General features: G+C 42.3%; 2 protein-coding genes across 4 annotated transcripts; one reads left to right on the forward strand and one right to left on the reverse strand.

Moving 5' to 3' along the window:
- The first annotated feature begins 18 nt into the window (after nucleotides 1-18).
- Nucleotides 19-1,298, forward strand: LOC108125696 (uncharacterized). 2 transcript variants are annotated; one of them, XM_017241990.3, is made up of 3 exons: nucleotides 19-607; nucleotides 766-892; nucleotides 1,109-1,298. In XM_017241990.3, the coding sequence occupies exons 1-3, from the start codon at nucleotides 171-173 to the stop codon at nucleotides 1,121-1,123; spliced, it is 579 nt and encodes a 192-aa protein (XP_017097479.2). In that variant the 5' UTR covers nucleotides 19-170; the 3' UTR covers nucleotides 1,124-1,298. The 2 variants fall into 2 exon arrangements, with proteins under 2 accessions (XP_017097479.2, XP_017097477.2); XM_017241988.3 differs by having other exon boundaries at nucleotides 766-1,298.
- On the reverse strand, nucleotides 1,285-24,939 carry LOC108125691 (uncharacterized). 2 transcript variants are annotated; one of them, XM_070279082.1, is made up of 5 exons: nucleotides 24,821-24,939; nucleotides 23,921-24,127; nucleotides 13,831-14,333; nucleotides 8,603-10,556; nucleotides 1,285-1,891 (listed from the first exon to the last, which is right to left on the reverse strand). In XM_070279082.1, the coding sequence occupies exons 3-5, from the start codon at nucleotides 14,325-14,327 to the stop codon at nucleotides 1,688-1,690; spliced, it is 2,655 nt and encodes an 884-aa protein (XP_070135183.1). In that variant the 5' UTR covers nucleotides 14,328-14,333; nucleotides 23,921-24,127; nucleotides 24,821-24,939; the 3' UTR covers nucleotides 1,285-1,687. The 2 variants fall into 2 exon arrangements, with proteins under 2 accessions (XP_070135183.1, XP_017097473.2); XM_017241984.3 differs by having other exon boundaries at nucleotides 23,921-24,030; nucleotides 24,821-24,938.
- Between the last annotated feature and the right edge of the window lie 2,315 nt (nucleotides 24,940-27,254).

The raw sequence follows: 27,254 nt of genomic DNA on the forward strand, positions 1-27,254 counted from the left end.
TTTGTTTTTTGCGAGTTGCCAGCGGTCTAAAGTAAGGGATGCCAGTCTGCCATGCTCCTTGTGGCAACTCTGACAAGCAAAAGCAAAACAAAAACAATACGAAATTTTAAAAACGTCATTGTTTATCGTATGCGGCTATACTATTGAATTATTGAAGAAAATTCAGCATCATGTACAAAGGTATGAGCTCCTTGGCAATGGTTATTCTTGCGATGGTGATGCTGTTGCAGCTGCTGTCCACCTGTGACGCAGCTGCCACAAAACCCCCGCAAAAGACGGTGCAAATTTCAGAGCCCAGTGCGCCGGCTGGGGAAGCTGAAGCTATAAGTCAGGAGCACCGCAAGTCTGTCAAAAAGGCGCTGAACCTTAATCCGGTGCCTGTGCCAAAGGAGTCGAAACAGGTTTCGGACAAGGAGAGCCAAGCTGCGTCGCCGGGGGATACTAAACTCCCTGCTCCGCCGGAGTCGGAGTCGGCAATTGTGCCCCAGGAGGATGTGGAGCAGTCCCGCCTGGCTCCTGAAATGGACTTTCCCGGCCAGGCGGTTGTCTACCTCTTGGTGGGCATTACCAGTTCGGCCATTCTGTTGCTTGTGTTGCGAGTTTATCGGTAAGTAGACTCCTTATGATCGAAACTTATCTACAGTAATTTAAATTCCATTTATTATAATTAAGTTTGACTCTTGCCGTTTTCGTTATCAATATTTCAATGTAGATTCGGATTCAAAGATAAGAGCTTCTAATCATCAAGTAATTCCTCTCTTTCAGCTTACGGCTATCACGGGCGGAACGTAAATATGGTGTTCACGGCGATAGGGCCAACCAGGAGCTGACGCCACTGCCCATGGCGATCGAGGACGTAAATAGCGACGAGGAGGACCACACGCTCTTTGAGGTTAATCGCCAGAATATTCGCATATTATGAAATAGCAAACAACAGAACACTCCAAAGATCGGCTTGGTCTACCCGCCATTCTCAACACTTCCCAGCAGGCTTGCCTTCACCCTTAGATATTTAACGCATTGTAGATTTACGCTTTAGCTGCTAACTTTAACACACTATCCCCAATACTTACAAAACTAAGTTCTGTGCATTTCTCCCAAAACGCAGTTGGTTCAGGTTTAACGAATCAAAGGAAAACAAAACCACTTGTGATAACAATTACAATGATATGTTTATGTCTATAAGTATGATAATGCCGCAGAAGCCCCGAAGGCATTAAAAAATCTCAAAGTACGGATTCTTTCAACTCGCTTGTGCGTGTACATGTTCTTGAATAATAAATGTTATATTAAATGTACTTCATATTCTGTTTATTTTCGACACTTTCACAAGACTCTTATTTTTTTTCTTTAACATACATTACACTTAGACATAATACATTTTAATAGGCTTAATTATGGGTTTCTACACAAACTCTAGGCTGGATACAGGCAGTACACTCGTACACACAAAGAAATGCACTCACTTGGACTTACGAACTAGGATCACATAAATAATTTATTAACAATACTGCGACTGCGGTTGTGTCGTCCTGCCCTGCCACAAAAATACCAGGTGGAGCTTATGACTACCAATAACTCTAATCTTGAGCTTCGCTAAAGTGTTACATTTGTGGTTGGCACTGTAGTTTGTAATATTCGCGCTCTCTGCTATCGCGCTGTGGTGCAGAGTCGGATTTGGACGATATCAGATCATGCTGCCGAACATCCGTTTGCCGCGGGTCAAGACCAGACTGACCACCATTACGGTTAGTAGGAAGAACACCAGGCTAAGGAAGGTGGTAATGAAGCGGCATCTTTGGCGGAACTTCTTTTCCTTTTCCATTTTCAGGCGCAGCTGCTCGGCCCGGGGCAGGTCGAGAGTGAAGTCCGATTCAGGACGAGAGGATGGCTGTAAAGGAGAGATATTGGTATTTATTAAGATTACAATTTAAACCCTGCACCTCTTTCCTTCCCTTTTAAATGGCTATTTGATCAACTATTAAGTAAAGTTTGACTTTTTAAGCGATTTATGTAAATGACTGACCATAAACGGGCCCTTATGAGCGACTCTTGGCATTGATAATGATGATTATAATCGTACATAATCGCATCGATCCCATTTGCCAGTCAAAATAGAGCTGAAGCTCGACGACGGGTATATTTATTTGCAAAGCATTTCAGGTCACAAAATATATTATTGTCATAAATCACAGACCGGCCATCTCGTGCTTGCCAATATTTGCAGTTGAATAAGGCGTGGTCACATGTTAAACAAAAATAAAAACAACATAAAGGGCTCCAACGCACAAAAATTTGACCCACTGAGCTTTGTTTTCTTGGCTTTTGTTGTTTTTGCCAGTGCGGCGCATCTTCATTTTTTTTTATATCTGGCTTGTCTCACTTTTAGCGACACAACCTTGAAATTTTGTTTTCAGTAACAGCGAAAAAAAAGGCCAAAAGCAGACTTGAAACAAAACGTTAACAGTTTTTGTTGATGCCTTTTTTTTGTTTTTGCCGATTCTCGCTAAACATGTTAAAAGTTATGAAACACTTTTGGAAATTTCACTCTTGGCCAGGTGCAAACGGAATGACTGACAAAAAAAATGCATTAGCATGCTTCGTATCTAAAGGATGCGACACATTCAGTGACTTCAGCGGAGGAAGTGAAGTAATTGTAGCAACTAAAGTTAGTAACCAAAAAGTTTCCTCTTCAGCAGGAAACGCAATTAACTAACTTTATGTTCTGTTTGGCCCTGCAAACATGGGCTGTTTACCAATCGATGTATCCTAACACTTGCATGTGTCAAGAGACGAGATTGGATCGCTTATCGAATTTCAAGATATTCGGCGCTTGAGTGAAAGCGGCGTATACGCAATATGGTCATTAAAAGGGCATTCAAGTGTAATTTTGTGTGTCTCTGGAGTGCTTTCAACACACTCACACCCCTCTGCCACAGAGTGTGTAATTGAGCTGCCAAACAAGCAAGGCCCACTAACAATTTAGCCAGCAAATTTTGTGCACACCTTTTTTTTATGCATTTTATTGTGATGTGATAGCTTTGTGGATTTGTTGTTGCTGGGCTGCATTGTTTTCAATCCGGGTGATCATTTCTTTTTCTCGACAACCGATTACAGTAAGCACTGTTTCGAGTTTTTAAAAAAATAATTTTTTTATTTTTTCTATGAAAGAGTTTATTGTCTAATCTATTTTTAATCTATAGCATTTTTAGTTATATTTTAAACAACATTTTTTAACTACTTTCTGAAAGAATTGACGCTTTTGAGCCTAGTTATTCAGTTCCTCAAAACTATAGAATAGTTTTTCTCAAAACTATCTATTCAAAAAGCTATCTCAATAGACAGAGACACAATAAACTAGAGGTCAAAGAACACAAAGGTGTTATTCTTTTAAATAAAACTAAGAAAATATTGTCGCGAAATGGTAATCAATATTTGACTTTTATTTCTTCAAACGATGCAGATTTAATACTTATTTAAATTCGGATAATTTTACGATGATAAATATGCCCCCCAAAAAAGACAAATAATAAAGAGGTTTACCTTAATAAGATATAATAATATCTAAATACCTAAACATGTAGGTATAATATCTAATAAATAAATATTTAGGTAAACCAAAATAGGATTAAGAGATGCCAGATATATAGAACCTACCATATTAACTGCTTGACTAAAACATTTTTCTTTCAATATTAATATCTGATGGATACTATATGGCCATGTAAAGTATCTCATAGTCCGCTTCCACTGTATCTTGAACCATATGCGCATACAATCGAAATGAGAAATTGAAATGAACACAAGATTGCGGTACATTTTTGCCTTCCGGCTTCTTTTCTCTTCTTGTCTCTCCCTTTGTGATGATTCGCTTGTCTTAGGTTAGTGATGCTGTTCAAAGTCGGCGGGATATATATAGACATGTGGGTATTCGTGTATTCATTATTGCCGTTACTGTTTATCAGCCAAAGTACTGTGAAACGGCAAAGACGTAATCGGCAAATGATGACGAACGTAGGCTGCGGGGCAGTTACCGCATTCCCGGGATTTGCAAGTGTATCTGCCAGATACTCACATCCACACCTTGGGCCGGGTGAGTGTGTGTGTTGGAGTGTAACGGTTTTATTGGCCTGCCACGGCAAATGAAGTGCAATTGTGGCGCGCAACGCCGTGGGTGGAGATGAATTGAAATTTGAATTCGTGTCTGAATACCTTTGCTGATTTGGACGACGGATCAATGGATCCGCCCCACCGTCAAGGGAGACGCCTAATTCATAAGCTAATTTGCAAATGATGCCACACCGTGCCCCAACACGTCCCCACACACGCAAAAAATAATAAATAAATACATTTTAGACACAACAAATAAACACAACAAAAAAAAAACTGCCTAAGATATGCAAAATGATGAGAAACCGACTACTGCTTGTAAATTCCCGCTTAGCCCGGCCTTGAAACACATTTTTTTTTAAATATTATTAAATGCCTTCCCGCCAAATACGGGCTCCGAGCTGGGTGTGTGCTAATTTTTGGAAAGAAAATCCCAGCCATCCATCGATCGATGGCGGTGGTCGTGGTAGCTGTAGCTTTTTAATTTGCCGCACACGTTTTCCGCTGACATTGAAAGCGCCACTTCTTTTTCATTTCCCCTCGCAACTGTCTCTGGAAGTTGGCCAAGTTAAGTGTTGTTGCCCGACCAGCAAGTACATCAGGTTTGAAAAATCACTCTCGATGAGAGAAAACAAAATTTCAACACGTCCAAGTACACCTGCCCGCCCGTAATCTTTTCTTATTGCGGGGAATCCGTATTCTAGCTCACGTCGTGGCAATGGAAGAACTCTACTTAATTACTGCCCACAAGTGTTATCTGCAGAATGTTATCCGGGAATCTTTTAGGCACGATTTAAAAACAAAGCTTTAAGATTACTATTGTCTAGTTCTTAAAGAAGATATATTATTCTTTTACCATTTTACACGTGAAACTCTTTATTGATCCATTATTTGTGACACTGGATCCCTGATCCGCGAGCTCCGAGCTTTAGTCAACAACTGACACGGCCCAGACTGGCCCAAAAACCAGGTGAATGTCTTCTCATCTATACATATTAGTTTTGTTTTGTCTTAGCCAATTAGCAGATGTGTGCTAACTCGGCTAAAGTGTGGCAATAAGCCCACGAGTCGCGAGCCTGAGCAACGGATTTAATTCAATTTAAGTTGGTGTGCAAACATTTATGCAATTTTCGCAAATGTACATATTTTCTTCTTTCGCTCGCTCTGCTTCGATTTGTGCAGTGGGGAAATTGCAATTGGAGGCTGTCCGATTGAGTCACCACCGACACCACTCCGGTGGCTCTGGGTGGGCGTGGCAGAATTGCGAAATTCAGGTGGCAGCCTAATTAGTTGGTGCCTTTCCCTCGGCGCACACGGCGTATGAGTAATGGGTGGAAATTTGATCCCATAATTGCTGGCAGTGGGGGCCAAACTTCCGTAGAGCAATACCCCTGGGCCGAATACCAATGCAGATTTATATAAGCCAAAAAAACAAAAGATACCCCATGGCAGGCACACTGCACAGGAAGCAATCAGGAAATAATATGTATTTCCGGTTGGTTTTGGCCTTAAATTCGAAACATATAGATACATTATCATTAGAGATTTTAAATGGAGAACAAATCTACAAAGGTATTCCTATTGAGGGTAGGATGAAAATTGACCAAAATATGGACATGGAATATGGATACACTAACACAATTTGTTTAAATATTTATCGGAAATTTTCATTCAAAGTTATGCTACAGATTATTAAGGAATTCGAATGATGGATTGATTGAAGGATTACGTTGGAAAAATATAGGAAGGTATGGAAAAATATAGAGAATTGAACCAAGATCTGTTATGATATGTCTTACTAGAATCCGACGGTAATCGTGAAAGATACGGTCATGGTTCCAGGACATATCATTAAAGGAGGTCAGTATGAACCCAGGTTTCACCACAAAAATTTGTTACTTTGTTCTCAATGTGAAAGCCACTATTTAAATGGCCCAACAAACCGCCTCTCGTGCAAGATGGCAATCCAAGAAGGTTGACAACTCCATGACCAGCGACTGCTCTTGAGGCCTGCCCCCCAAATGGAATCCGCGGCATAACCCAGTTTGCGTTGGGTGGTTGTGGTGGTGATGGTGATGGCGATGTCGGTGGTGGTATGGTACTGTTGTCACCAACAGCCCACAACTATCCAATGGTGTGTCCACTGTGTGTGGTGGTAAGTGTGGTTGCAATTGCGATTGCAACACTTTGTGGCAGCTAAAACGCGTGCAGCGGCCGCTTTTGGACCAGCTCGCCTTACATCTTGCTGCGTTTTCATTTTCATTTCAGTTTCGGTTTCGATTTCGTTTTGGCATTCATGACAGCAAACCCGTTTCGTTTTCGGTTTCGTTTGCTGCCGGCGGCCAATTGCCGTGGGACGAGTTTTGAGCCATTGGCATCCGAGGGGAGGGTAGTGGAGGGGGGGCGGCAGGGAATTAAGAGGCGGAGGAGTAGGAGGACTTCAGGATGGGCCGGCTGCAAACGTCCTTAAAGGTCATTCGAGTTGTAGGGCAACTCTTCTGCCACTTGTTGCATGGCTTGTTGATTTTTTGCCGGTTATCGCCGGAATGTAATCGATGGCCAATTAGGTGGCCGGCCAGTTGGCCAAGATGCGGCAACGGCAACGGCATCGGCAGCGACAACGGCAGCAGCGACTGCCGTCTTAACGGAATTTAAAGGTTAACTGGTACAGTGTCGCTTAACCGTATTTTTCGCACGATTGCCCCACAATATCTCGAGCCCCTGAGCCCCCGAGTATCTCAAGTTCAAATCGCCCCTGATAGATCGGATATCTACGAATGCAAAGCACAGAACGCGAAAAGCAAAAGCTCTCCTCCCCAAAGGTGAACAAACCTTGCCAGTTGCCGTTCCACAGAAAGTGAAAACTCATTGGAATGCCGAGCGCGAATCGAGCATTTAAAAGGTGGCCAGAACCACTCGATTTGCGGATATTGCATAAGCCATTAGGCCGAAAACGGAAGGCTTAGAACGGAAGCCGAAATTGGTAGCGGAATGTTTGTCCGAAAAAGCCACAAAGTTCTTTGGGTGTTATTAGACGTGGTAATACTCTATAAGAGGGGATTTTACAATGTCATAAGTGTTTAATCAAAAAAGGGAATTAAATAATACTTTTAGAGGCATAAAAGCCTTTAAAGAGTTATAGAAGCTAAACAAAAATAAAACTAGTAACTTTATTAAAAACCAAGTTCCTTGAAAGTCTTAATTAAAATATGTTTGTATTTTTAGACATCCATTACATTTACTCATTTGGTTAGGTATTAGATGCTCTACTTAGGATTGATTAATGATCGGAAATGTGTTCGAATATTAGCAGTCTTTATTTAGAAACTGAGATGCCAAATTAAAATATGATTGTAGGCCTTTGTTTGTAGTTCAATGCGACTGCTCTCGATTTCAAGTCATCGATCAGATTTACGACTTAATCTGGCATTTACTGAAGAGCCATCGAGCTGGATGGCAAGACAAGGCAAGGCACCTGTTTCAGCCAACATTAGATGTAATTATCTGGCTAAGAGCCAAAGGGGTAACAGTAGCCTGTTGACCCGACTCTGGCAGCTTAATTAATCATAAAACAGAGGCCCTGACTGTGACTCTGACTCTGAATGCAGTGGCTCTGAATGTGGAGATACTATCTCATCATCACATACTCATCGCCTGGCACTGCCTGGCGATGCATAATAATTCGAATTCCGAATGCTGTTCTTGTTTAAAAAAAAGCGCGGGTGTTCGAGGCGATTGGATGTGTTCACGATGTGGCTACCAAAACGGTTAGCATTGCGGCCAAGGATGAGGCTGCACGAATAGCTCAGGCAAGCTTAGAATTGGAATTGAAATTGAAAATGACTTTGGGAGCTAATGGAGACGCATCGGAAGTCATGCAAATCGCTGGTCTACAATCAGCAAACTTGAGATAGTTTGGCAGTTTTGATTGTTTAATTTCCACTGGGCTGGGCGACCTCGAGCTGCAACTCGGCTTGGTTGCAATTAGTCGGGGCATTAATCATACGCCTCGTTGGCCCGGCCAGCTCATAATTATCTCTGCAAGCGCTGGCCGATCCAAATACGGCTATCATTTCGCAACACACTTGACCTAAGTTTTGTTAATGATATATCATAAATCTTTCATAAATCTGCCAGTCAAGGAAACAAATATTTAGCTATATAGTATTTATATAGTATTTAGCTCTGATACTGCCACTAAGGATTCATTGGATTTTAAATCTTTGAAATTGAATGGTGCACGAATGCTTCTCAGTTTCGGATTGAATTATTCAGTGAACGGAAACACAATTATTTGTGATAGAATCCCATTGAAATATAATTCGAATTTGATTATCGCTAATTAATGAATTCGTTATGAATCGTGGCATTTTTACGGCTCTGTCTGATTGTTTCTCATCCAGTTACTCGGAAGAGATTCGTATCTTATGAATATTACGTTTTAGAATTGGGAGATCAGAGTTACTTGACATGATACCCATGTAATACTTACATAGGACAGTGTCGGCTGGGCACTGCTGATGACCAGTTCGCCTCCACTTCGCTGCTTGCCGAGTAGCGACTGATGCAACCGATTCGTTCCATAGTACATCTCCCAGATGCTCGGCTTCTTGCGGTGCCACTCGGTGATGCTGTCCCTATCACCTCCCTTGCCTCCTCCAGCGCCCGCACATGCTCCAGTGGTGTTCACATTCCCAGCTCCCTGACCGGCCAGAATGGGCTTGTGGAAGGTAAGATTCCGCTGCATCTGCGTCACCACCGTGGTAGTGGATATTCCGTGATTGGGATGCAGGGCCTCCAGTTCTAGTTGCGGCGTGGAGGCGGGTGTGGGCGTGGTGCTGCGCGACAGACTGGTGGTGGTCACCTCCGACTCCACATAGCACTCGGCGGCCGGGAAGATCTCGGCAATCGACTTGCGCTTCATCTTGAAGTTGGGGTCGCTGGCACAGCGTATGGTCATGATCTGTTCCCGGACACTTAGCGGCTTGCCGCTGGCCGAGATTAGGACTCCGTCGCGCACTGCTTCATAGGCGTTCAGCTGGAGGTCGGCACAGCTGCGCCTCCGCTCGAGGGCGTTCTGCATCCTCACCACGTGCTGCTGGCGCCCCAGTCCGCTGCTCAGTTGCCGGAGCTCCAGCTCACTGTGCTGGTTCATCCGCTGAAGGTAGGACTCCAGCTCCTGCTTCAGGGTGTGGATCATGCCCTCCAGCTCCTTGGGCACATCCGGGGGCGGGGTCACGGAGGGCGTGGGCGCCGCCGAGGACTGGGGCGTGGCCCGGGAGAGAAGGCGTATCTTATCACGAACGTCTTCCAGCAACTCTCGGGTATTCTGGAAATGCAACTGATCCTCATAGCGCTTGGCATAGGTCTCGGAGCCAGCATCTCCAGCTGCAGCACCCCTTCCTGGACCTCCGGCCACTCCTCCCCTTTCGCTCTCCAGACGATAGGCATCTTCTGGACAGGAATTTATGTACTTGGCGCACTTGTAGTTGTTCTCCGCCAGCTGTTCGTCATTCAGAAAGCTGGGATTATCGATGCCGCGCTGCACCGGCCCATTTGGGGCCAGTAGGAAGGCGTCCAGATCAATGTCCAGCAGGGAATCGTCCGACAGTTGCTGCTGCTGCTGCTCCAGGATGGTGGGCAGCTGGTTATAGGCCTTCAGCTTCTCTCCGATGTCCAGGGCTTGGGGCGATGTAGCCTGCATGAAGCTCACGATGTGCTCTCGGGCGTACAGGCAGGGGAAGGTCTTTAGATGGCGATCCAGGTTCTCGATGCTCGTCTCCAGGATGCGCAGCTTGTCGCTGTAGTGGTGCAGCAGCAGCCCCTCGCCCCGCGTCTCGCTCTCACTGCTTGCGGCAGCTCCGGCTGCATCTTGCATGTCCGAGCGCTGACTCTTTACTGGGGACGAGTTTTCCCCCGACGTAGTGGCATCCACATGGGGTGGTGCGGCGGCTACTGCCACAGCTTCTGCTGCCGCTACCTCCCGCAGCGCCATCGACGGCAGCTGGAGAGGTGGCCGCAAACGTTGCCTGGCGGCCACACTCTTGATCTTCTCCTGGCCGCCGATGACCGGTTCGCAGTAGATGTGCTCGTCCAGCGAGTATGTGGAGCAGACGTTCGAGCTGTAATAACCGGACGAGCCGCTTTTGTCCGTGGAATAGTGCGAGCCACCGCCGCCTTGCGCCTCGGACGCTGTGGCTCCTCCTGCCACCCCAGATTCTCCCGATGTATTCGCCGCAGATGTTGCAGTTGCGGCAGTGGTCGGCAGTCCCGAGTCCGAAGTATGTGTGCTGCTGACATTGGAGGCCACTGAGCACTTCTTGCTCCGCTCCCCGCCGCCGCTGGACACCTCGTGCTCCATACCATTCTTTTTCAATGGCATCGGAGCTGTTGTTGCCACTGCCGCTGTTGGTGCAGCAGATGTTGCACTCAGTGTTGTCGCCGTGCTGCAACGAGAGAGAAAAAAAAATGATGGTAAGAGCTGTGAAAATCTGTGTGGCAAAAAAAAAAAAAATAGCTTGGCCGAAAGGGAAACCTGCCAATGGAAAGCGGTTTCTGTTGGTTTTTCGCAATTGCCGTTTTGTTTACGTTTCGTCAACTGAAAAAACGGCGACACGGTAAGACTTAAAAACGCTTAAAAAACTGCAACTGCAACGGCAATAGAAATAGCAACAGCAACAGCAACAGCAACAGCTGAAAGCGAAAACTGGTTAACTGGGTTAGTGGTTTTGTTTACAGTTGACATGCAAATGTCCATAAATCCATACAGTATCCCGGATATCCAGTAATATTTTTTCGGACAGACCTAATAACGTTTCTACTTGGCCAGTTTTTAAATATTTAACATCAGCATACGAATTCGATTCCGATTCAAATCAAACTTGTTCTAAACAGGATTTCGGCTTCAGTTACTGTTGCAATATGGGTTTTTGCTTTCGGTTTTTGCCCGATTTTACTGCCTAACTGTAAAGTGAGGCATGCTGCATGTGAAGTCTAACTACTGCTGAAGATATCTGCTTTTTTTTTTTTTGCCAAACGAGCTTGTTTGGGCCAAGTTTTTGGTGAACCATGAAATTCAAGCGGGCCTGATGAGGAAGGTGGGTGGGTGGCTGGCTGGCTGTTACATTGGTTGCGAGGTTATGGGGTGGCAAGTGCAGCGAAATGAAATGGAAACTTAATTGAATGGAACGCCAGCTTCCCACTCGAAAGGGCCCTAAACTTCACTTCACTCTTTACAGATGGCTACTGACTGTTTTATGGCCAACATTCCGAATCCCTTTGTGGATTTCCGCCAAAAAAATAAATGAGATGTGTAACCGAACCGAAATGTGAGTTCACTTTGGCAGTTGGCTTAGTTGGCTTAAAGGTCCACACTGATTGATGGCTTTCCAAAACCAAAAATATAGTATTATTATGCGAAATTCTAATCGGCAACATTTGCATTTTCTCTGGGGCATATTTGCATTTTTTTTGACCGTTTGGCGCCAGTGGCATTGCTTTAATAACTCACTTACGATCGGGTAACAAGCTTCTATATTCTAGAATCGGCTCGGTACTAGGTCAACGCTTTTGGCCAACAAAATTGCGTAATAACGGTTGTTGCTCCGCAGTCCCCGCTGGCCGTGTTCGCTGGCCGTTTGTTCTTGTATGGTAAGTTGGTGCGTTACGCACCCAAAATTGATAAGTTGCGGTCAGTGGCGACTGCCAAGTGTTACTATGTTTTATTTTTATTTTATTTATTTTTTTCTTATAGATTTTCAGTTGGATTTCTCGGTGGCATGACTACCGATGCGTACGAAACTCGCCCGCAAGTGGCAACAGAAATCGCAGCAAGGTTACATTTCGATTCCATCGCCCGGCAAGAGCATGAAATATTTTGCAATCATTTTTCGTTGTGTCTATGTGGCTATATGGGTATATGTTTATTTTGTTTGTTCGAAGTGTGTTAATTAAAATGTTCAGCCTCGTTTGCATGCACGGAACACTGGCCTACCGGACGGATAGATCAACGGACCGACGGACAGACGGACTCTTAGTAAAGAGTCTGGTGTGTGGCCGCTAATTGTTGTTGACTTGGCTTGCCAAGACAAATTACACTAGACTTTAATATTTTGGAGCTCCGATTAAAAATACGCACCGAGATGGCGTGATCGTGTATCTCCACCTATCAATTGCAAATCAATCAATGGCCCAGCGCGTTTTTATTGCAGCCGATTATATCGCCGATTTAGCACATGCTTGACGCTCAAGACGGATGGATTGGCTAAACACTGACCACTGACCTTGGCCAGAGCCATAAAGTAGAGATATAACTACTGGCCTAGGCTGCGGCTTAAAAATTGAATACAAATTAGCGACGAGTATCGACAATTGATCACTGGCATTATCATAGGCCAACTGCATTGTTTGTCGCATTTGCAGAAGGTCATCTTCAAATGGCTACTGTGCGAAAAAAATATTTTATTTTTTAGTTAGCATGCGTGAGCAGTTAGCATCAAATAACTTAGAGTGGCAACAGCCCCTGAATACCAAATCGACGTGGCTGTGGAATAAGGGCGATGTGTATGGCTCGAGTGTAGTGTTTATGGCCAGATGTAATTGCTTCGACCTTGAGGGAGAACTATACGCTTTCCTTGATCCGCTCTTGGGGATTATCTTATCATGGCTATCGGGCTAATGCCTCATTTCCATATTCCGCCAAATGCAATGACCAAAACTGCTGGAACAAGTCTGCCAATTAATTGAAATGCCTGTCAATGCGCGGCACGACTTAATGCATATGCATCCACATAAATATCTATAAGTATTTATTTTGTATTTTTGATAAATATTTCAAACCAAAACGGGCTCTCAATCTGACCTTCACCGATCCGAAGATCATACATACACTGCTGATGCTGATGATGGTGGCTTCTTTAATTTCAATTAATAAACGTAATTGTTGCAGCTGTCTGCAGTTGCTGCTGCCGATGTTGCTGCCGATGTTGCTGCTGCTGCCGATGGTGGTATAGCGATGACCGCCATCAAGTGTTTGCCAAGCCAAGTGGCGGGCTTCTCTATAACAAAAACAACAAAAAAGCAACAAGATATATGTATATGCACGTATACCCCATACCATATACATATAAAGAGAAAAAGAGGTGAAGGCTGACAACAGGCGCCAAAAACCGCATTGCTTGGATGCAGCAGCAGCAGCAGCAGCAGCAGCGGCAACAACTTGAACTTCGCTGCAACTGCAGACATGATTTACATAGTTGCTGTGGCAGCAACAGGTTGCAGCTTGCCACATGCTGCCACTGTGTGCCCGGGCCCAGAACTATCTCTCGCAATCATAATCCTCATTTAGGGCAACACTTCGCCACTGATTGCTATCCCCCTTAATGCCCCGCTAATGGCCCCGCAACAACATAATTACAAAATACCGCTGCCCGCATTGCTGCATTGAACCGTGAAGTGTTGCCCCCGTAATTGCATTAACCGGAATAGGGTTTCCGATCTGCCTGCGATCGTAGTACCATTCACCCCTCCTCCCGACAAAGTCAAGGTCGCTGTCTGAAGGTCGCTCGAATGGGTATTCATATCAGAGTGTGTACTTTGTTGCATTTCGAGGGTTTGGAAGCCTTGTAAGCCTCTCTTTTGAATATCTCAAGTGGGAAATACTCCACTTTAGTATTTTCAAAGATGTTGTTGAGGAATTACAGAAACATTCCTGAGTCTTACCTTTGATACTTGAGCATGGCGCGGGGTAGCAGGAAATTTTCACTACTACTGGTGGGTTTCAGGCCAGCTGCTGCTCCACTGCCTCCCGTGGTGGAAGAGACTCCTTCTCCGGCAGCTCCAGCCCCTCCTGCTCCACCATTGCCTCCATTCCGGGCGAAGAAAGCTCCCAGCCGTTGCAGGTACGCGAATTTGCCAACTCCATTCGGATCGTGGGCTGCCGAGTAGCTCCTGGCACTGCTACTCCGACTACTGCTGCTTCCACTCCGGCTCTGGCTCCTACTCTGGCTGCGGCTCCTGCTCCGGCCCTGACTCGTGCCACCCGTGTCGTCGTCCTCCTCGTCGTAGGGCAGCACTTCGATTGCATCAAAGTCGTAGGAGTTGAAGTAGGCCTGCTCCCGGGTCCTCTGGACCTGGGCGGCTTCCGTCACGTGGTCGGCGGATATGTCCGTGGCGGTTTTCTTGCTGGCTGTTACCTGTGAGCTTTTGCAGATAGGCATGGTTTTCTGAAAGACAAGTAATAGAAATATTAGGTTAATATAGGAAAATAACAAAGAAATATGATTATTGTTTCTGGCACTTGTGTGGAAACTTGCAACACTTAACGTATCTCTACTGCCGGCTCTACTAAAATGCATCCGCTTTGGCCGAACTGGAAGTGGAACTGGTTTGCGCCACTGGCATAGAACCCCTTTAGCTCTGCCCCCTTGGTAGATGGCAGCGTTTTTGCCTCGCTCATGACTTTGCATTAATTAGCCGAAAAGGGCTTTGCGCAATTGCATAATTTTTTGCATGCCTGGCACTACTCCTGGCCATAATTTATGGCCATCGGCTGGACGCGGTAACTCTGCTAAATGCCAACTGATAGCAACACCCCCAAAACTGATGATGAGGCATCCCAAATGCATTTATGTAAAAGCGTTGGGTTGCCGGGGCAGTTATGTGTATGATCGATAGATAAGTACACGCCAGACTAGACGCGAGCCGCTGACAGCTCCATCATCATCATGCCACGGAGGTGGCCAGTTGGCTCATCGCAGTGAAATGTGTTCCGCGTTATCGACAAAGAGCTGACGAGGCTCTATTGGCGGTTTCGGTTGCTGTTGCAATCAGCAGTTTGGTGTGCCACCCAGAAAGCCTTTTGGCCAAAACCCCACATTATGGCTTACCAATGGAAGCTTCCTAATTGACGGAGATTTGCGGAGATGTAGGTTAGTGGTTTGAGAGTTTTTGAAAGACTTTGCTGTACAGTAGCTGGGTTATAAGATAAAATAGTCAAATATTAAATCCTTGAACAATGAAATTCTTGGAAAGAAGTCTGTTAAGCTGATAATTTTGATGACCCCGTGATGGGAGGTTTTTCTCAGCAACTCTGCGGTTAACTTGGCCAACTGATGAGGCGCCTCGTTTGACGGATTTCTGTGCCAGTGGCGGCCATAATCGCAGTAATAATAATAGTGGCGAACTAATCACCGATCGTGTTACCATATGCCGTTGCTGATGACATGCCAATCTGAGTATCGAGTGCCATTCCACATGCCACATACCACATGCCACATGCACATGTGTGCCATGGTCAAGACGCAGTCAGTTTTTTCTAGTTCTGCCGGCCAAGTGACAACTCAAAGTTATTTTGTCGTCTTCGCAAAGCTCTGACAGCCGTCGAGAAATAAAACAAAGTATTGAGGAACATAAAAGTAAGACTCGAATGGAAAAACATAACATAAATAACTGGGTTCCGTTGAAAGGCTTGTTAACTTAAAACCAGATCGGAAAGATAAATCCAACCAACTAGAGCGGAGGGCAAGTCTTCCATTCACTAGATTTCTATAATCAGAGCCAGTCTAATGCTAATATTGCACAAGTTTCCTCAAGAATAGATACGAAATATAATGTTATTGTTTGGGAGCACAATCGGTATTGCCTGGGTCTTCTTTTTCGGTGTGTTTGCTGGCCACAAACAATCGAGTGCTGAAGTGGCCGCCACTCGAGTTATGGAAATGCGAATAATAAGACACTGGGCACTGTCTAAATTCAGATGTCGACCTGCACGGAGACGTGAGGGTTTTATTTATAGTTTGCTCTTCAATCAGAATGCCTGCGGTGGCTTTTGATATTTTAATGAGTCAATTGCTTGAGCCATATGGAATATTCGGAATCGGAATTGGAATCAGAAACTAAGCTCACAATCAATAAAAAAAATGTCGAATTTGTTTACGAAGAGGGGCTGTTGCCATGTTATACATCTCCGCCTTGACTTATTTGCCATGAATTCATCATCGCAGACGGCCAAACAAAAGACTTAAGCGACAAACGCCGATTGCCCAAGAGGGACGACGAGTAAATCCAAAAAGAAATCTTCACAAACGAATCCGATAAAAATCCGCAACACAAAATCTGCATTGTTTTCCAGTCGCATTGCAAAATTGTGTGTGTTTTGCCAGCAGCATCAGTTAGTAATGATGCTAATATACACTGTGCCAAATCACTTGCAACAAGTCAGGCAACATGGCCAGCAACGCCTATGTTTCTTTTATTTTTTCTGCAAGCGGCAACATCAAACTGCCTGTTTGCTAAAAACAAAAGACAACTCTTAACTACAATGAGTTAACCGAAAAGCTTACTTTTTCTAATAAAACATATTTTATGATGTTTGGATTTAAGGCCCAAGAGGAGACTTGTTGGGCAATCCTTCAAAATTCTGTTTAGCTTTCAAAGAGCAAAGGTCTTTGGATAAAATCCCAAAGAAAAAAAAGAAAAAAAGCCTCTAATGCAGATTTGGTCAGTGCTTAGCCCTTTATTATTTTAATAATAATAATATATAGTTTACACCTTCATTATGTCCGAGGCTGTTTAATATCTCCACTCACTCTCTATATTTTGGCCTGGTCAGGAGGTGGCGGCTTTTCAAACGTTCACGCCTCGTTGCACCACCCACACCACCGGCAGCACCACCTTCTCTAACCCATCAACGTTTGTCATTGAGGTTGGTTGGTGCGGCCGACTGTCGCAAAACCTCTAATTAGTTGGTCTCAAAGAGACATTTTGCAACGATGATTACGGCGAGTTGGTGGCAATTAATGTGCCTGCCGCTGCACTGGCCGCTGAACTGAACCCATAATTGTGTTCGAGCGCGATAAAAACGCAGTGGGTTAATGCTAATTGCAGACACATTAGTAGGATTTTTGCTCCTTTTTTGTTTAGATTTTTTGCCCATCTAATTAGGGTTTGTGGTGGTTTAGAAAGCTAAGCTCATATAGAACTAGTGTGCCTATGAGAACCTCCTCCATTTTATTTATTTATTACTAGTTATCTATCGCCATGGAATAACTACCATCTGGGCCAGAGTTGGTAGTAAATTTTGTAACTCCATTACAAGAATTACAGCCTCTTACACAATGGCACGTGCTGATTGATTGTTAATTTCCTCCATGAGTGATCCCTTTGTGTGTCGACAGGGCATAATTGAATTGCGATTTATCCAAGTGTGAGGCCATCAAATGGAAGTGCATAAATTAGATAACCACAGACTGGCCCAGAGCACGCCCAGCATCCCAGGCTATCCGTCTCCCAGGCCCAAAGTAAATAAGTTATAAAATTTAACGAGCATAATTAAGTGCAAGAGCTCTGGGTGGTGGCAAAGTCAGTTTTGACCAATAAATCGCTAGACTGGCACCGCCGCCCCTGCCAGAGATTATGTAAATGGCCCAGAGCCACTTGTCTGGCCGGTTTGGCTGTGGAGCTGTGCAGTTTTTTTTTTGTCAGCTCGGTGGTATCGAACCATTAGAACGGTGGCTGCCATGTTGACAATAGATAATGCCGAGGGTCGTAAATTTATGCTAAGCCCGGACCTTGCCCTTGAGAACTTCAGATACTCGATATAGTTTCGTTTCATCAGAAATCATCCCATGGATGGGCACCGAAAGAAATCTGCTAGAAGAGGCATTCAATCTATAAGACATTTTTTTTTTAGATTTTTCTCAGTGTAGTGTAATGAGCAGCTGTTCGTCTTTTGATTGTTTACTTGGCGGAGAACGCTGCTTTCAATTAACCTTGTCCGCTCGCATTGACCATCAACGACGCTCTAAAAACAAAATTCGGCTAAAGAGCACCAGCAGAAGCTCCGGAGGTCCGTAGACCGGAGCCCAAAAATAGAATGGCCAGGCATTGAATAAAAAATCCAACAGCCACTAGTGGGTATACACATATTTCTTTTATTTTTAAACAAACAAATGCCAAGCGGAGCTGCCGCGCTGAACGGTTACCAATTATGCATGCACATCAAGAGGAACTTGCTGCCCGCCGACAACTGCTCCATCAACAGCACACCACCCTGCCCCACTGCCGCACCGAGGGGCTCAGTCAGGCGGCAAGGCACTCGACTTACCCACTAACACCCTCTGCCCACCAAGCCGCCACCCACTGGCGGACTTCCCGCCATCTGGTGCACTCTTTTGTTTGTTTGCTGATGCCACATGGAGTTGCAAGCAATCTTGTTTTTGTTAGACTTTGAATTTTTTTCACTATCACTTGTTTTATATTCGGAAGGTATATCTTCTGCTCTATATTAACAAAATTTTAAGCCATTTTCCAGGCACTACTTTGGCAACTTTTCCCACAAGTTGCAACATGGTTTTCTTTTGCCAAACTAAGGCCCATTATTTTTTGTTACTAAGCTTCTCCTATTTCCCAACTTTCGCGCGCAGCTCAATATTCATTTTTTCAGGCTTAAATTATAAAGAAAAGTAAACCTTTGGAAAGAGCTCAAGACAATTCAAAGGAATAAGATCTTTTTTGTGTTGGCAGAGGAAAAAAACTGATTATAGCTTAATCCAAATAAACATACATGTTGCCAAAGCTCTGGAATATGAGACTCAAAGCCGCATTTTGTGCGTTTTGCAATTGCAGAGCTTAAACTAGTTTTTTTTCCTCTTATATCAAAAACACAGAATTTTTTTTATTTTTTTCATTTGTTTCTTGTTGGGGCGTCCAAGAGCCATTGAGAAGGATGTACAGAGGCTTAAATACTCCGAGGTTACCCAGCGATATGAATGCAGTTGCGGCTTGTTGCAGGTTTTAGGTTGTAGGTTGTAGGTTGCAGGTTGTTCCATGTACCACTTGACACACAGCAATGGAAAAGGCTAACAGGAGGAGTGGGCGGTCTGCTGAGCACCGACAACTGTGCAAACATGGCCAACGGAACTACCAACTGTTAAGCCATGTTGGGACTTTATTTCGTTAGCCACATGGATAACACAGGGCTCAGGCTCAAGGTTGTTTGCGAAAATGAGTTTTCATTTCAACAGAAATCAGATACTAATCAGAATTAGCTCTTGCAATTATGTCCAAGACTGATTAATACAATCAGGCCCAAAAAACCCCCTTTTTTGTTGACTTCTATGAATGGACAATCAAATAGCAGCCAAGAAACCCAAATTTTTGATGGGCTGCCGAATTCATTTGAATAGACTCATATGCATAATCATATTTGAGTTCGTCAGAGCAGTCAAGGTCAATAAAAGATGGGGCCAGGCCAGGCGGGCATTTGACATTTGGTTTGCCTTTTTCGTTAACAAAGCAAATACGGTGGCAACAAGTGCAATTTATTGACCAGGCTGTGAACTTGAAACTGAATTGGGCAAGACAGCCGGATGTCCAGCGAGAAATAATCAATTAAATGCCCATAAAGTGAGGACAGAAGGGAAACCCCAGAGTGGAAAGCCAATCAATTTGGGATACAACGGCCAATTAGAGGTGCATTTGTTTTGGATGCACTGGAAGTGCAGGAGTCCAGCAACAAACATGGCCCAAACATTTGAGCCACAAAGCCCGGCCTGTCGGCAAGCTAATCAGTGAGTGTGTGTGGAAACGGGTTTATGGCACTTGGCCAGACCGAAGCTCCATTATGATGGAAATTAGCCTCATAATCGTAATAGTGGGTTTTGGGTTCAAGTCTGTCGCTGGCGCTGCCAAGTCTATGGATGTGTTGGTGATTGGTGTTGTGGCCATTGTATAGCTGTGAGCCAAATTGAAAACAATTAAGACAATTTAAATCAATTGAAAGTTGATATATCGATGTCACCGGATGCCCTGAACTTGAAAAATTACCATTTAATTTGCCAGTTCAATGCGTTTTGTTTTTTCTTTGAGGCCCATTATTAATATGATTTTAATGGCCAGACTCCTCCAGACGGCTCTCCACTGTGGATCCAAACCCGATTATACGAATGCTAATGGATGTGGATAGCATGGGGCGAGTGTTTGCTGGAGCTGGGAACTTGTTTCCAATTCAATTTTAGCGTTCTTTTTTCTTAATTAGTTGACACGCTCGCAACAAAACAGTAACAGGGTATAGTGGAGTTTTTCAACTATATGATACTCAGTACTTTATTACTCTAATCCTCACTACTCCTAAACGTTCAATAAATAGATTTTATTGCATACTCAATAAAAAGTCTAAAACTTTTCCAAAAGTCATCCAATTTTTTTTGGTTTATTTATATTGATATTCACATCAAAACTTTCTCTAAAAAACTCTATAAAAAGCCCAATATTTAGCGAAAGAATTCTATAGCACTATATACCTACAAATACCTTGTATAAAAATAATAAAATAAGCATCAGAAGAGAAGGGATGTTAAACATCAATAAATTATAAATTAAACTTCGATCTGCTCTGCTTGGATCAGATGCAGATCTTTTACAATCTCCTCCTCTTAAAAAGACATTCTGATAAACGATCCAACATGATACAAATGCGATAATTTGTCAACCAGTTGGACGAGTATCATCAGATCCGATAATGATATATATACCTTCGATCCGTAGCATTCGGTTGCTTTGGAGTCAAAGCACCATACCACAGCCATGGTTATTATTTACCTTTTGTTTATTTTTAAATATTTAATTTCATATTTTATTTTCGGCTGGCCAGGGGCCAAACGTGTTTCTGGCCAAGTTCTATGCATGAGCTTATCAGTCTTGACTCTTGACTGGTTTATCGCCGAGCTGGCTCGAATAAAGCCCAAATCGGGCCCGTAGCTAATTCCGGTTCGACGAACCTTTCACTTATTGGGGCTCTGCGAATTCCACACAAAAACCAAACAAATCTGTTAAATAATCGCGACGACGTGCCACAAATGACTTGATCTATTGCCTTCACTTGGGGTGTAATGCCACCCACTCTGCTTGCATCGCACTATAGGAAATTTGACCACTTTTTCTGGCCAAAAACCGTTTTTTGAAAGTTAAAGGATTTAAATAATTTTAACTGCATATCATTCACAATAGATTAATTTTTAATGTTGCATACCAGAAATTTTCATAGATGGCGCCACTGCGAAGAAAACAGCTGTTAAAAACAGCTGTTGATGTTAACATTTACATGAGCTTAGAATTTACGATTTTTTGGTGCGATTTTAAAAACACGAATACTTAAAATTTTATGGACAAAATAAAAAGTTTTGAAATGAATACTTTTTTAAGTGGTTTGTATTGTGTGTTTGTGTATGTGAAGTGTCCAAAAAACTTGTGTTGTCCTTTTAATAAAGTGAAAATGTAAGCAGTCTAGCATAAGAAATTTTTAGAAATAAATCACATTTTTAAAAAGAGATTTAAACCAAGTCTGGCGGAGTCGGACAATGTAATTTAGTCCATGTTGTAGATTGTTTAATTTTCTTCAAATGAGTGAAATATGAATATGCATAAAAATGCACTTTCGAAGAAATTCATAATTTAAGGAGGCAACCTCAACACCTTGAATGTGAATCTGTTAGCTGTGAGACTAGTGCAAAACCGAACAGTTAGAATGTTATTTTTAAATAGGGGGTGGTGCCACGCCCACAATTTTTTCATTTATGAGTTCTTTTGACCATATAAACTCAAATCAAAAATCAAAATTTAAATATCTTGCTTAGTTTTTGAGTTAGAATGTGTTTCTTAAAAAGTGGGCGGTGCCACGCCCACATTTTTTAAAAATATTGAATCTATTGACCATGTGAACTCAAATCAAAAATCAGAACTTAAATATCTTGTTTCGTTCTTGAGATATTATTTTTGGCCAGAAAAAGTGGTCATATTTCCTATAGTGCATCGGGTGTGACCTTTAACCCACAGCTTTTATGGCCTCTTTTATTTCGGTTAGGGAGGGGGCTAACCGCAATTAGTTAATGCGGCTGGCCTGGGGTTTCAATTTGCAATGAACTGCTCTAACCGCATCATGAAATCTGAATATTTATTTGCCTGCTATGTCTGCTCTTGGATTTTGATATTATATTATAATTATTGGAAAAAAAATGAAAAATTACAAACGCAGCCGTAGACGGAGATGTTTGGTTTTGTCAATGACCGCATTCATTCATTAATAATTTAAGTTGGTTGCCTCATTAATTTTCGCCAAAGTAACACCCACAATTGTTGCCGCCAGTTGGTGTGTAGTGTCGTTGTAAGCCATTTGGTTTTTCTCCGCTATTTATAGCCACCATTATGGCCAGAGATGCGCACTATGGCGTAATAAGCACATGTAATATGATGATTAATTATGATCATTGATCGGCTATCGGTTTCAAGTGGAAAACATTTAATCGCTAAACGCTTTTCAATGCAACCAGCCCAACCAAAGTGTCTGGAAGTTAATTGAAATATATTTTCAGTGCATCTTCGGCCACACCCAGTGGCATCTCACTGTCCCTCCATCTTCAAACTTTAAATAGCCATGGAGAAAAAAAAACACAGAGATAGACATTAAATATTATCTAATTTCTGCTTCGTTTGAGGCATTTGTTTTGTGAGTTTTATTTCTTTTTTTTTCATAAAATATTGTATACATATTATATATGTTTTATCTTGTATTTCTCATTCATTCAACTGGTTTGCCATTCGCTTAATTTGGTGAAACAAACTCGTTGTGAGCTCTCGATGATTTTTAGTCAAAGCAATTAATGCACAAATCTTAGTGGGAGTCTGGGATCAGGGATCTCTCCGATCTGAACTAGAAGATCAGTCGATGAATCAATTTACATCCCATAATGGCTATGGCTTTGATTATTTATTATCCCAAAGAGCTAATGAATTGCCACAGCCATTTTTTGGACGCACACTTCTGGCCAAAAGACAAGCATTGGCTGTGACAGGAATTTCTATTTATGATTAGCCAAAAAGTCACAGCCAAAACCCACAAAAAAAAGTAATTCCATCAAAGGCTTTGCTAGAAATTAAATCATCAGGGGAATTTAATTTGAATGAATCGAGTGGATAGTGAGAAGTGCTGTTTGCTTAATCAACTTGGTCACAAAAATGTAAATTTTTAATGAATGAGGCGAAAATTCAATTTATTTGCCATTAAAGTGGTTACATTTTACAGCTCGTTGGGGTCGAATATTTTGCAATTAGGAAAGTAAAGTGATTTTAAAAGCTGATAATATAAAGTACTCTTTAATGATTTTGGGCGTATTAATTTCTTTATATAATATATATTGAGCCAATCTCTGAAACACTCCGATAGCTCCGAAAAATAATATGCTTCAAAGTTTTGTACAATTTTTGTTAAAAAATAAGCTTTAAGAAATAAAAATGTACCATAATAAAAGTTATTTTCGTGTACTAAAATATAGTAGATTATAAAACTAGTGACCAGGATAATTTTTAAATTAAAATGACACTTGTTTGAATAGTTAAAGTATTTTAGCTAGAATTAATTTACTCCTAAAAGTAATATAAACATGTTTAAAAAAAACTAAAAGGTGAAACCTATTACCCTAATATTTTTTAACTTTTTAAGAGTATTTAGTGTTTAAATCTAATTAGCCCCCGGCTAGTTGCTTTATATTCTTTTCCTTTTTTTACGAGCCTCATTAAAAGCCAGGATAATAAAGAATAAAAAAAGTCAGCATTGGTATGGCATTCTGTTCTATTTGCTGTAAATCCTTATCTAATTTATGCAAATTCCGTATCAGTTTAATGACACAATCGGCGGGCAGCAGGGAGCTGGCAGCGAACAGCGACGAGGTGCTCACGATTTGTGGCAACTAATTTGTTTAATTGTAATTAGCTGTAATTGGTTTATGTTAATTGCATTTGAACCATTCAGACTTACCTCACACGGACCTCAGGTTGTGAACAGAGTACGTCCCTTGGTAGGTTGGTGTTGTTTTTATTTTGGCGGTGTTGCATAAATGTTTGGCGGCTTTGCTAGAGACGCACTCACTGTCGGCCACCAGACACACGAAATTAGAAATTGGTAAAGCAACAATTGCATTAATAAGTTTTAATTGCCGAAAACGTACACAGAAACATAGAGGCACTGGCGGCGACAGAAAATAAAACTTGAATGCAAACTTGTTCGAAAAAAGTCAAATGGTCAAGCTGCCCAGCGAAGTTGATTAAAATTTTGTAAAATATGGCCGGACGTCGCCACTAAGTTAGCTATTTTTTTTTTGTATCTTTTTGGTAGTGGCTCTTTGGCTTGTTGTTTTTTGTCTCATCTGTCGCCTTGTTTCAGGGAGGGGGTAGCGGTAGGAGATAAACAAAAACAAAAGCTCAAATATTGCAGCAGTTAAGAAGAAGAAGCAGCCGCAGCAGCAACAGCAGCAACATCATCAGCCGCAGCAGCAACAGTAAGAGAAGATGGCCAAAGCGCACGCCAAAAGTCCGACTTATGCAATTTCTTTTTGTTTATTTTCAATTTGTGCCTCTTTGGTTTCTTTCTTCGCGGCGACTCGGCTCGGCGGCTCACACACACTTTTCCTCGCTCCGCTTGCTATTGTTGCTGGATGCACACTTATTTCGCGCACATTTTCGCTGCCTTGCAGTTTCGCACTCTGCTGTTCGGTTCGCTACTCGAAATTGTGTCAGAATAACATGGCTTGGGCTTTAGACTTTTGATCAAAAAAAGACCGCAATTATTTGCACTGTCGCACTGCATGCACCTTGCACTGTTATCCCGGGAGTCTGCAGTCTAGGCAACATAAAGCATAAACATCAGCAACATACGTACACGACAGCAACACAAGCGGCAGCAACATACAACTGATAACATGCAACCTGACAAGCGACAACCCACCAGACAACCGACAACACGACCAAACCGAAAGACCGCGCGACGCGATATAAATATATATTTTAATCGTAGTAGTATGTTCGATCGTAATATCGTAAGATAGCAATATCATGTTGGAGGTATTTTTTGATATTTTTAAGATGTTCACACTAAAATCCAACCAAACAACGGTAATTCATTAAGGCATTTGGTTGCCTACCTTTAGGCTAATATGATGCCATATAAGCGCAAGTTTTACGAAAAGACTATCGTAATATACATTTTTATTTTATATCCAATAGATGCTTTAAAAACTGAAAGTTTTGAATCGATAACAGGAGAAATAGAAGTCAACAAAGGTTTATCATACCAATTACAAAACTTACAAAAGCCTAACCATAAAATTTAATTATTTTTAAGCTCTTTTTAATCATTTTATTTTCTTTAACGTTTCAACTTTTATTCAACTGCAGCTGTTATCCATCGCGATGGCTGCCCATTACCAAAAGGGCGCCCGAAAGTATGCTTTGCTGTAATGGCACATCGTCTCGCCGCATAACCGCACTCACAGGCGTGTCCATAAAACATGGGCCATCGTCATTCCACGTTAAGGGATCGTCATTCCGGCAGCCACTCAGTCATTTAGCCATTGACGTCACTTAATTTTTAAGGAGTATATGGGCGTGGCACAGACTGCAGCATCCTGCGCTCCTTTCTGTAACAGCGAGTGTAATAGCGCATAAAACAATAGCAAGCCAAATGGCCGAGCACTCTCAGAGCTAGCTGTTAGGTGGCATTTGCTTTTGTTTTTGTTTTTGGACCAAAATGATTGAAAAGTAGTATAAACTGGAAAATGCGGCACGTGCTCATGATTCAATTAGGCCAGCGAAATGACATTGTCTGTGGCGGTGACCTTTGACCGGCCAAGGGTCAGCGGTCACCTGGACAGCGATGGTATTACAGCCATAAATTTGGTAATTTTCTGTTTAAGATGAAGCTCAACTTAACTTAATTTAAGCTACTTGTAAGCTCTGTTGTTTGAATTCTTGAAGATTGTTTTGTCAACAAAAGAAACAAGGATATGATTCCGATTATCCAGAAATATCTTTCGGTTACCAGCCTGTTATGATAAATAAAATATTAATATATCCTACTATTTGTCAAAAAAAAGAAATCAAAAAGCTCATAGAATTTGTAGCTGGTAAGAAAAATAAAAAATGGTAAACGGTGCGTATGCGTAATACTTTAGTAAGCTCATTAAGTATACGCCTCGTCGAATTTCAGTTATTTATAAATAACGGTCTTTCTTGGTCTTATACCTTCGACTACTACAATATTCAAAAAAATACAGTGAAGGAGAGATATTAGAATCTATTAAGATTATACATATGGATATTCTTGATCAGAATCACCTCCTGAGTTAGTACGCAAACAAGAGTCTCCTCATACATGGGTGTCCTCCATAATACATGGGGTTATCAATTTCGGCTCCGCCTGAAGTAAGCTTTCCATAAAAAATTGACAAAAAAATTTTAAATTTTTATGTTTATCAAATTTCCATGCAAATAAGAGGAATAACTTTTAGCTATCTGATATTTATGCAATACAAATATTACATAAACAGACATTATTTTTCAAAACAAATAATATTCCAATATTCCAGATATTTTAAATAAAAGCTTCAGGCTTTCTTTAAAATCTATGGATTCTACAAAAACCCGTATAAACTAGAAAATGTGGAACGTGCTCATGATTCAATTAGGCCAACGAAATGTCATTGTCTGTGGCGATGACCTTTGGCCAGCCAACGGTCAGCGGTCACCTGGCCAGCGATGTTATTTCAGCCATAAATTTGGCAATTTTCTCCTCAAGGTAGCTCTAGAGAAAATTAAATTTCAGCTACCTGATGGGAATTTATTTAAATTTCCGTCTCAACGTTTTATTTTTTAAATGATAATTTCCCAGTTATGATTTTATCATTTAGACGATTTTACGGCCGAGTTGCCAGGACAATCCTCTAACCAAAGTGACCGAGAATTTTGTTTGGCTGCTGCTTTGGTTACAGTCTTATGTCACCACCGTCTGCGCATGGCTTCCTTGCAGCAGGACGTTAAATATCAAATCCTATTTATTTGCCAATTTTACATTCGAGTGCACACCCAGCGGCAGTGGCAGCGGCAGCGGTGGCAGTGTGGCAGGAGCAGCAGTGACGTCAGCCTCTCGATAGGCGCCACAGCAGAAGCCAAAAACTATTCACACCGACAGGACATTTGCACCAACACATTAGCAGACGATGCCCAAGGCGGTGTCAAAAATGGCAAAAAAAAACGCATAATTTCATTACCAAAGCTCGGGGTTTGTTTTCAATGATGTCATATGGTCGCTGCGCTAG

This window comes from Drosophila bipectinata, chromosome 2R (genome assembly GCF_030179905.1).
Source record: "Drosophila bipectinata strain 14024-0381.07 chromosome 2R, DbipHiC1v2, whole genome shotgun sequence".
Lineage (NCBI taxonomy): Eukaryota > Metazoa > Arthropoda > Insecta > Diptera > Drosophilidae > Drosophila > Drosophila bipectinata.

Bases quoted from the DNA above. Each gene is read 5' to 3' on its own strand.
- LOC108125696 (XM_017241988.3), top strand. From the start codon at position 171: ATGTACAAAGGTATGAGCTCCTTGGCAATGGTTATTCTTGCGATGGTG. The intron at 608-765 runs GTAAGTAGACTC...CCTCTCTTTCAG, and splicing joins CTTGTGTTGCGAGTTTATCG to CTTACGGCTATCACGGGCGG.
- LOC108125691 (XM_070279082.1), bottom strand. From the start codon at position 14,327: ATGCCTATCTGCAAAAGCTCACAGGTAACAGCCAGCAAGAAAACCGCC. The intron at 10,557-13,830 runs GTAAGACTCAGG...CTCTCGTTGCAG, and splicing joins GCCATGCTCAAGTATCAAAG to CACGGCGACAACACTGAGTG. The intron at 1,892-8,602 runs GTAAGTATTACA...TCTCCTTTACAG, and splicing joins CCCAGCCGACACTGTCCTAT to CCATCCTCTCGTCCTGAATC.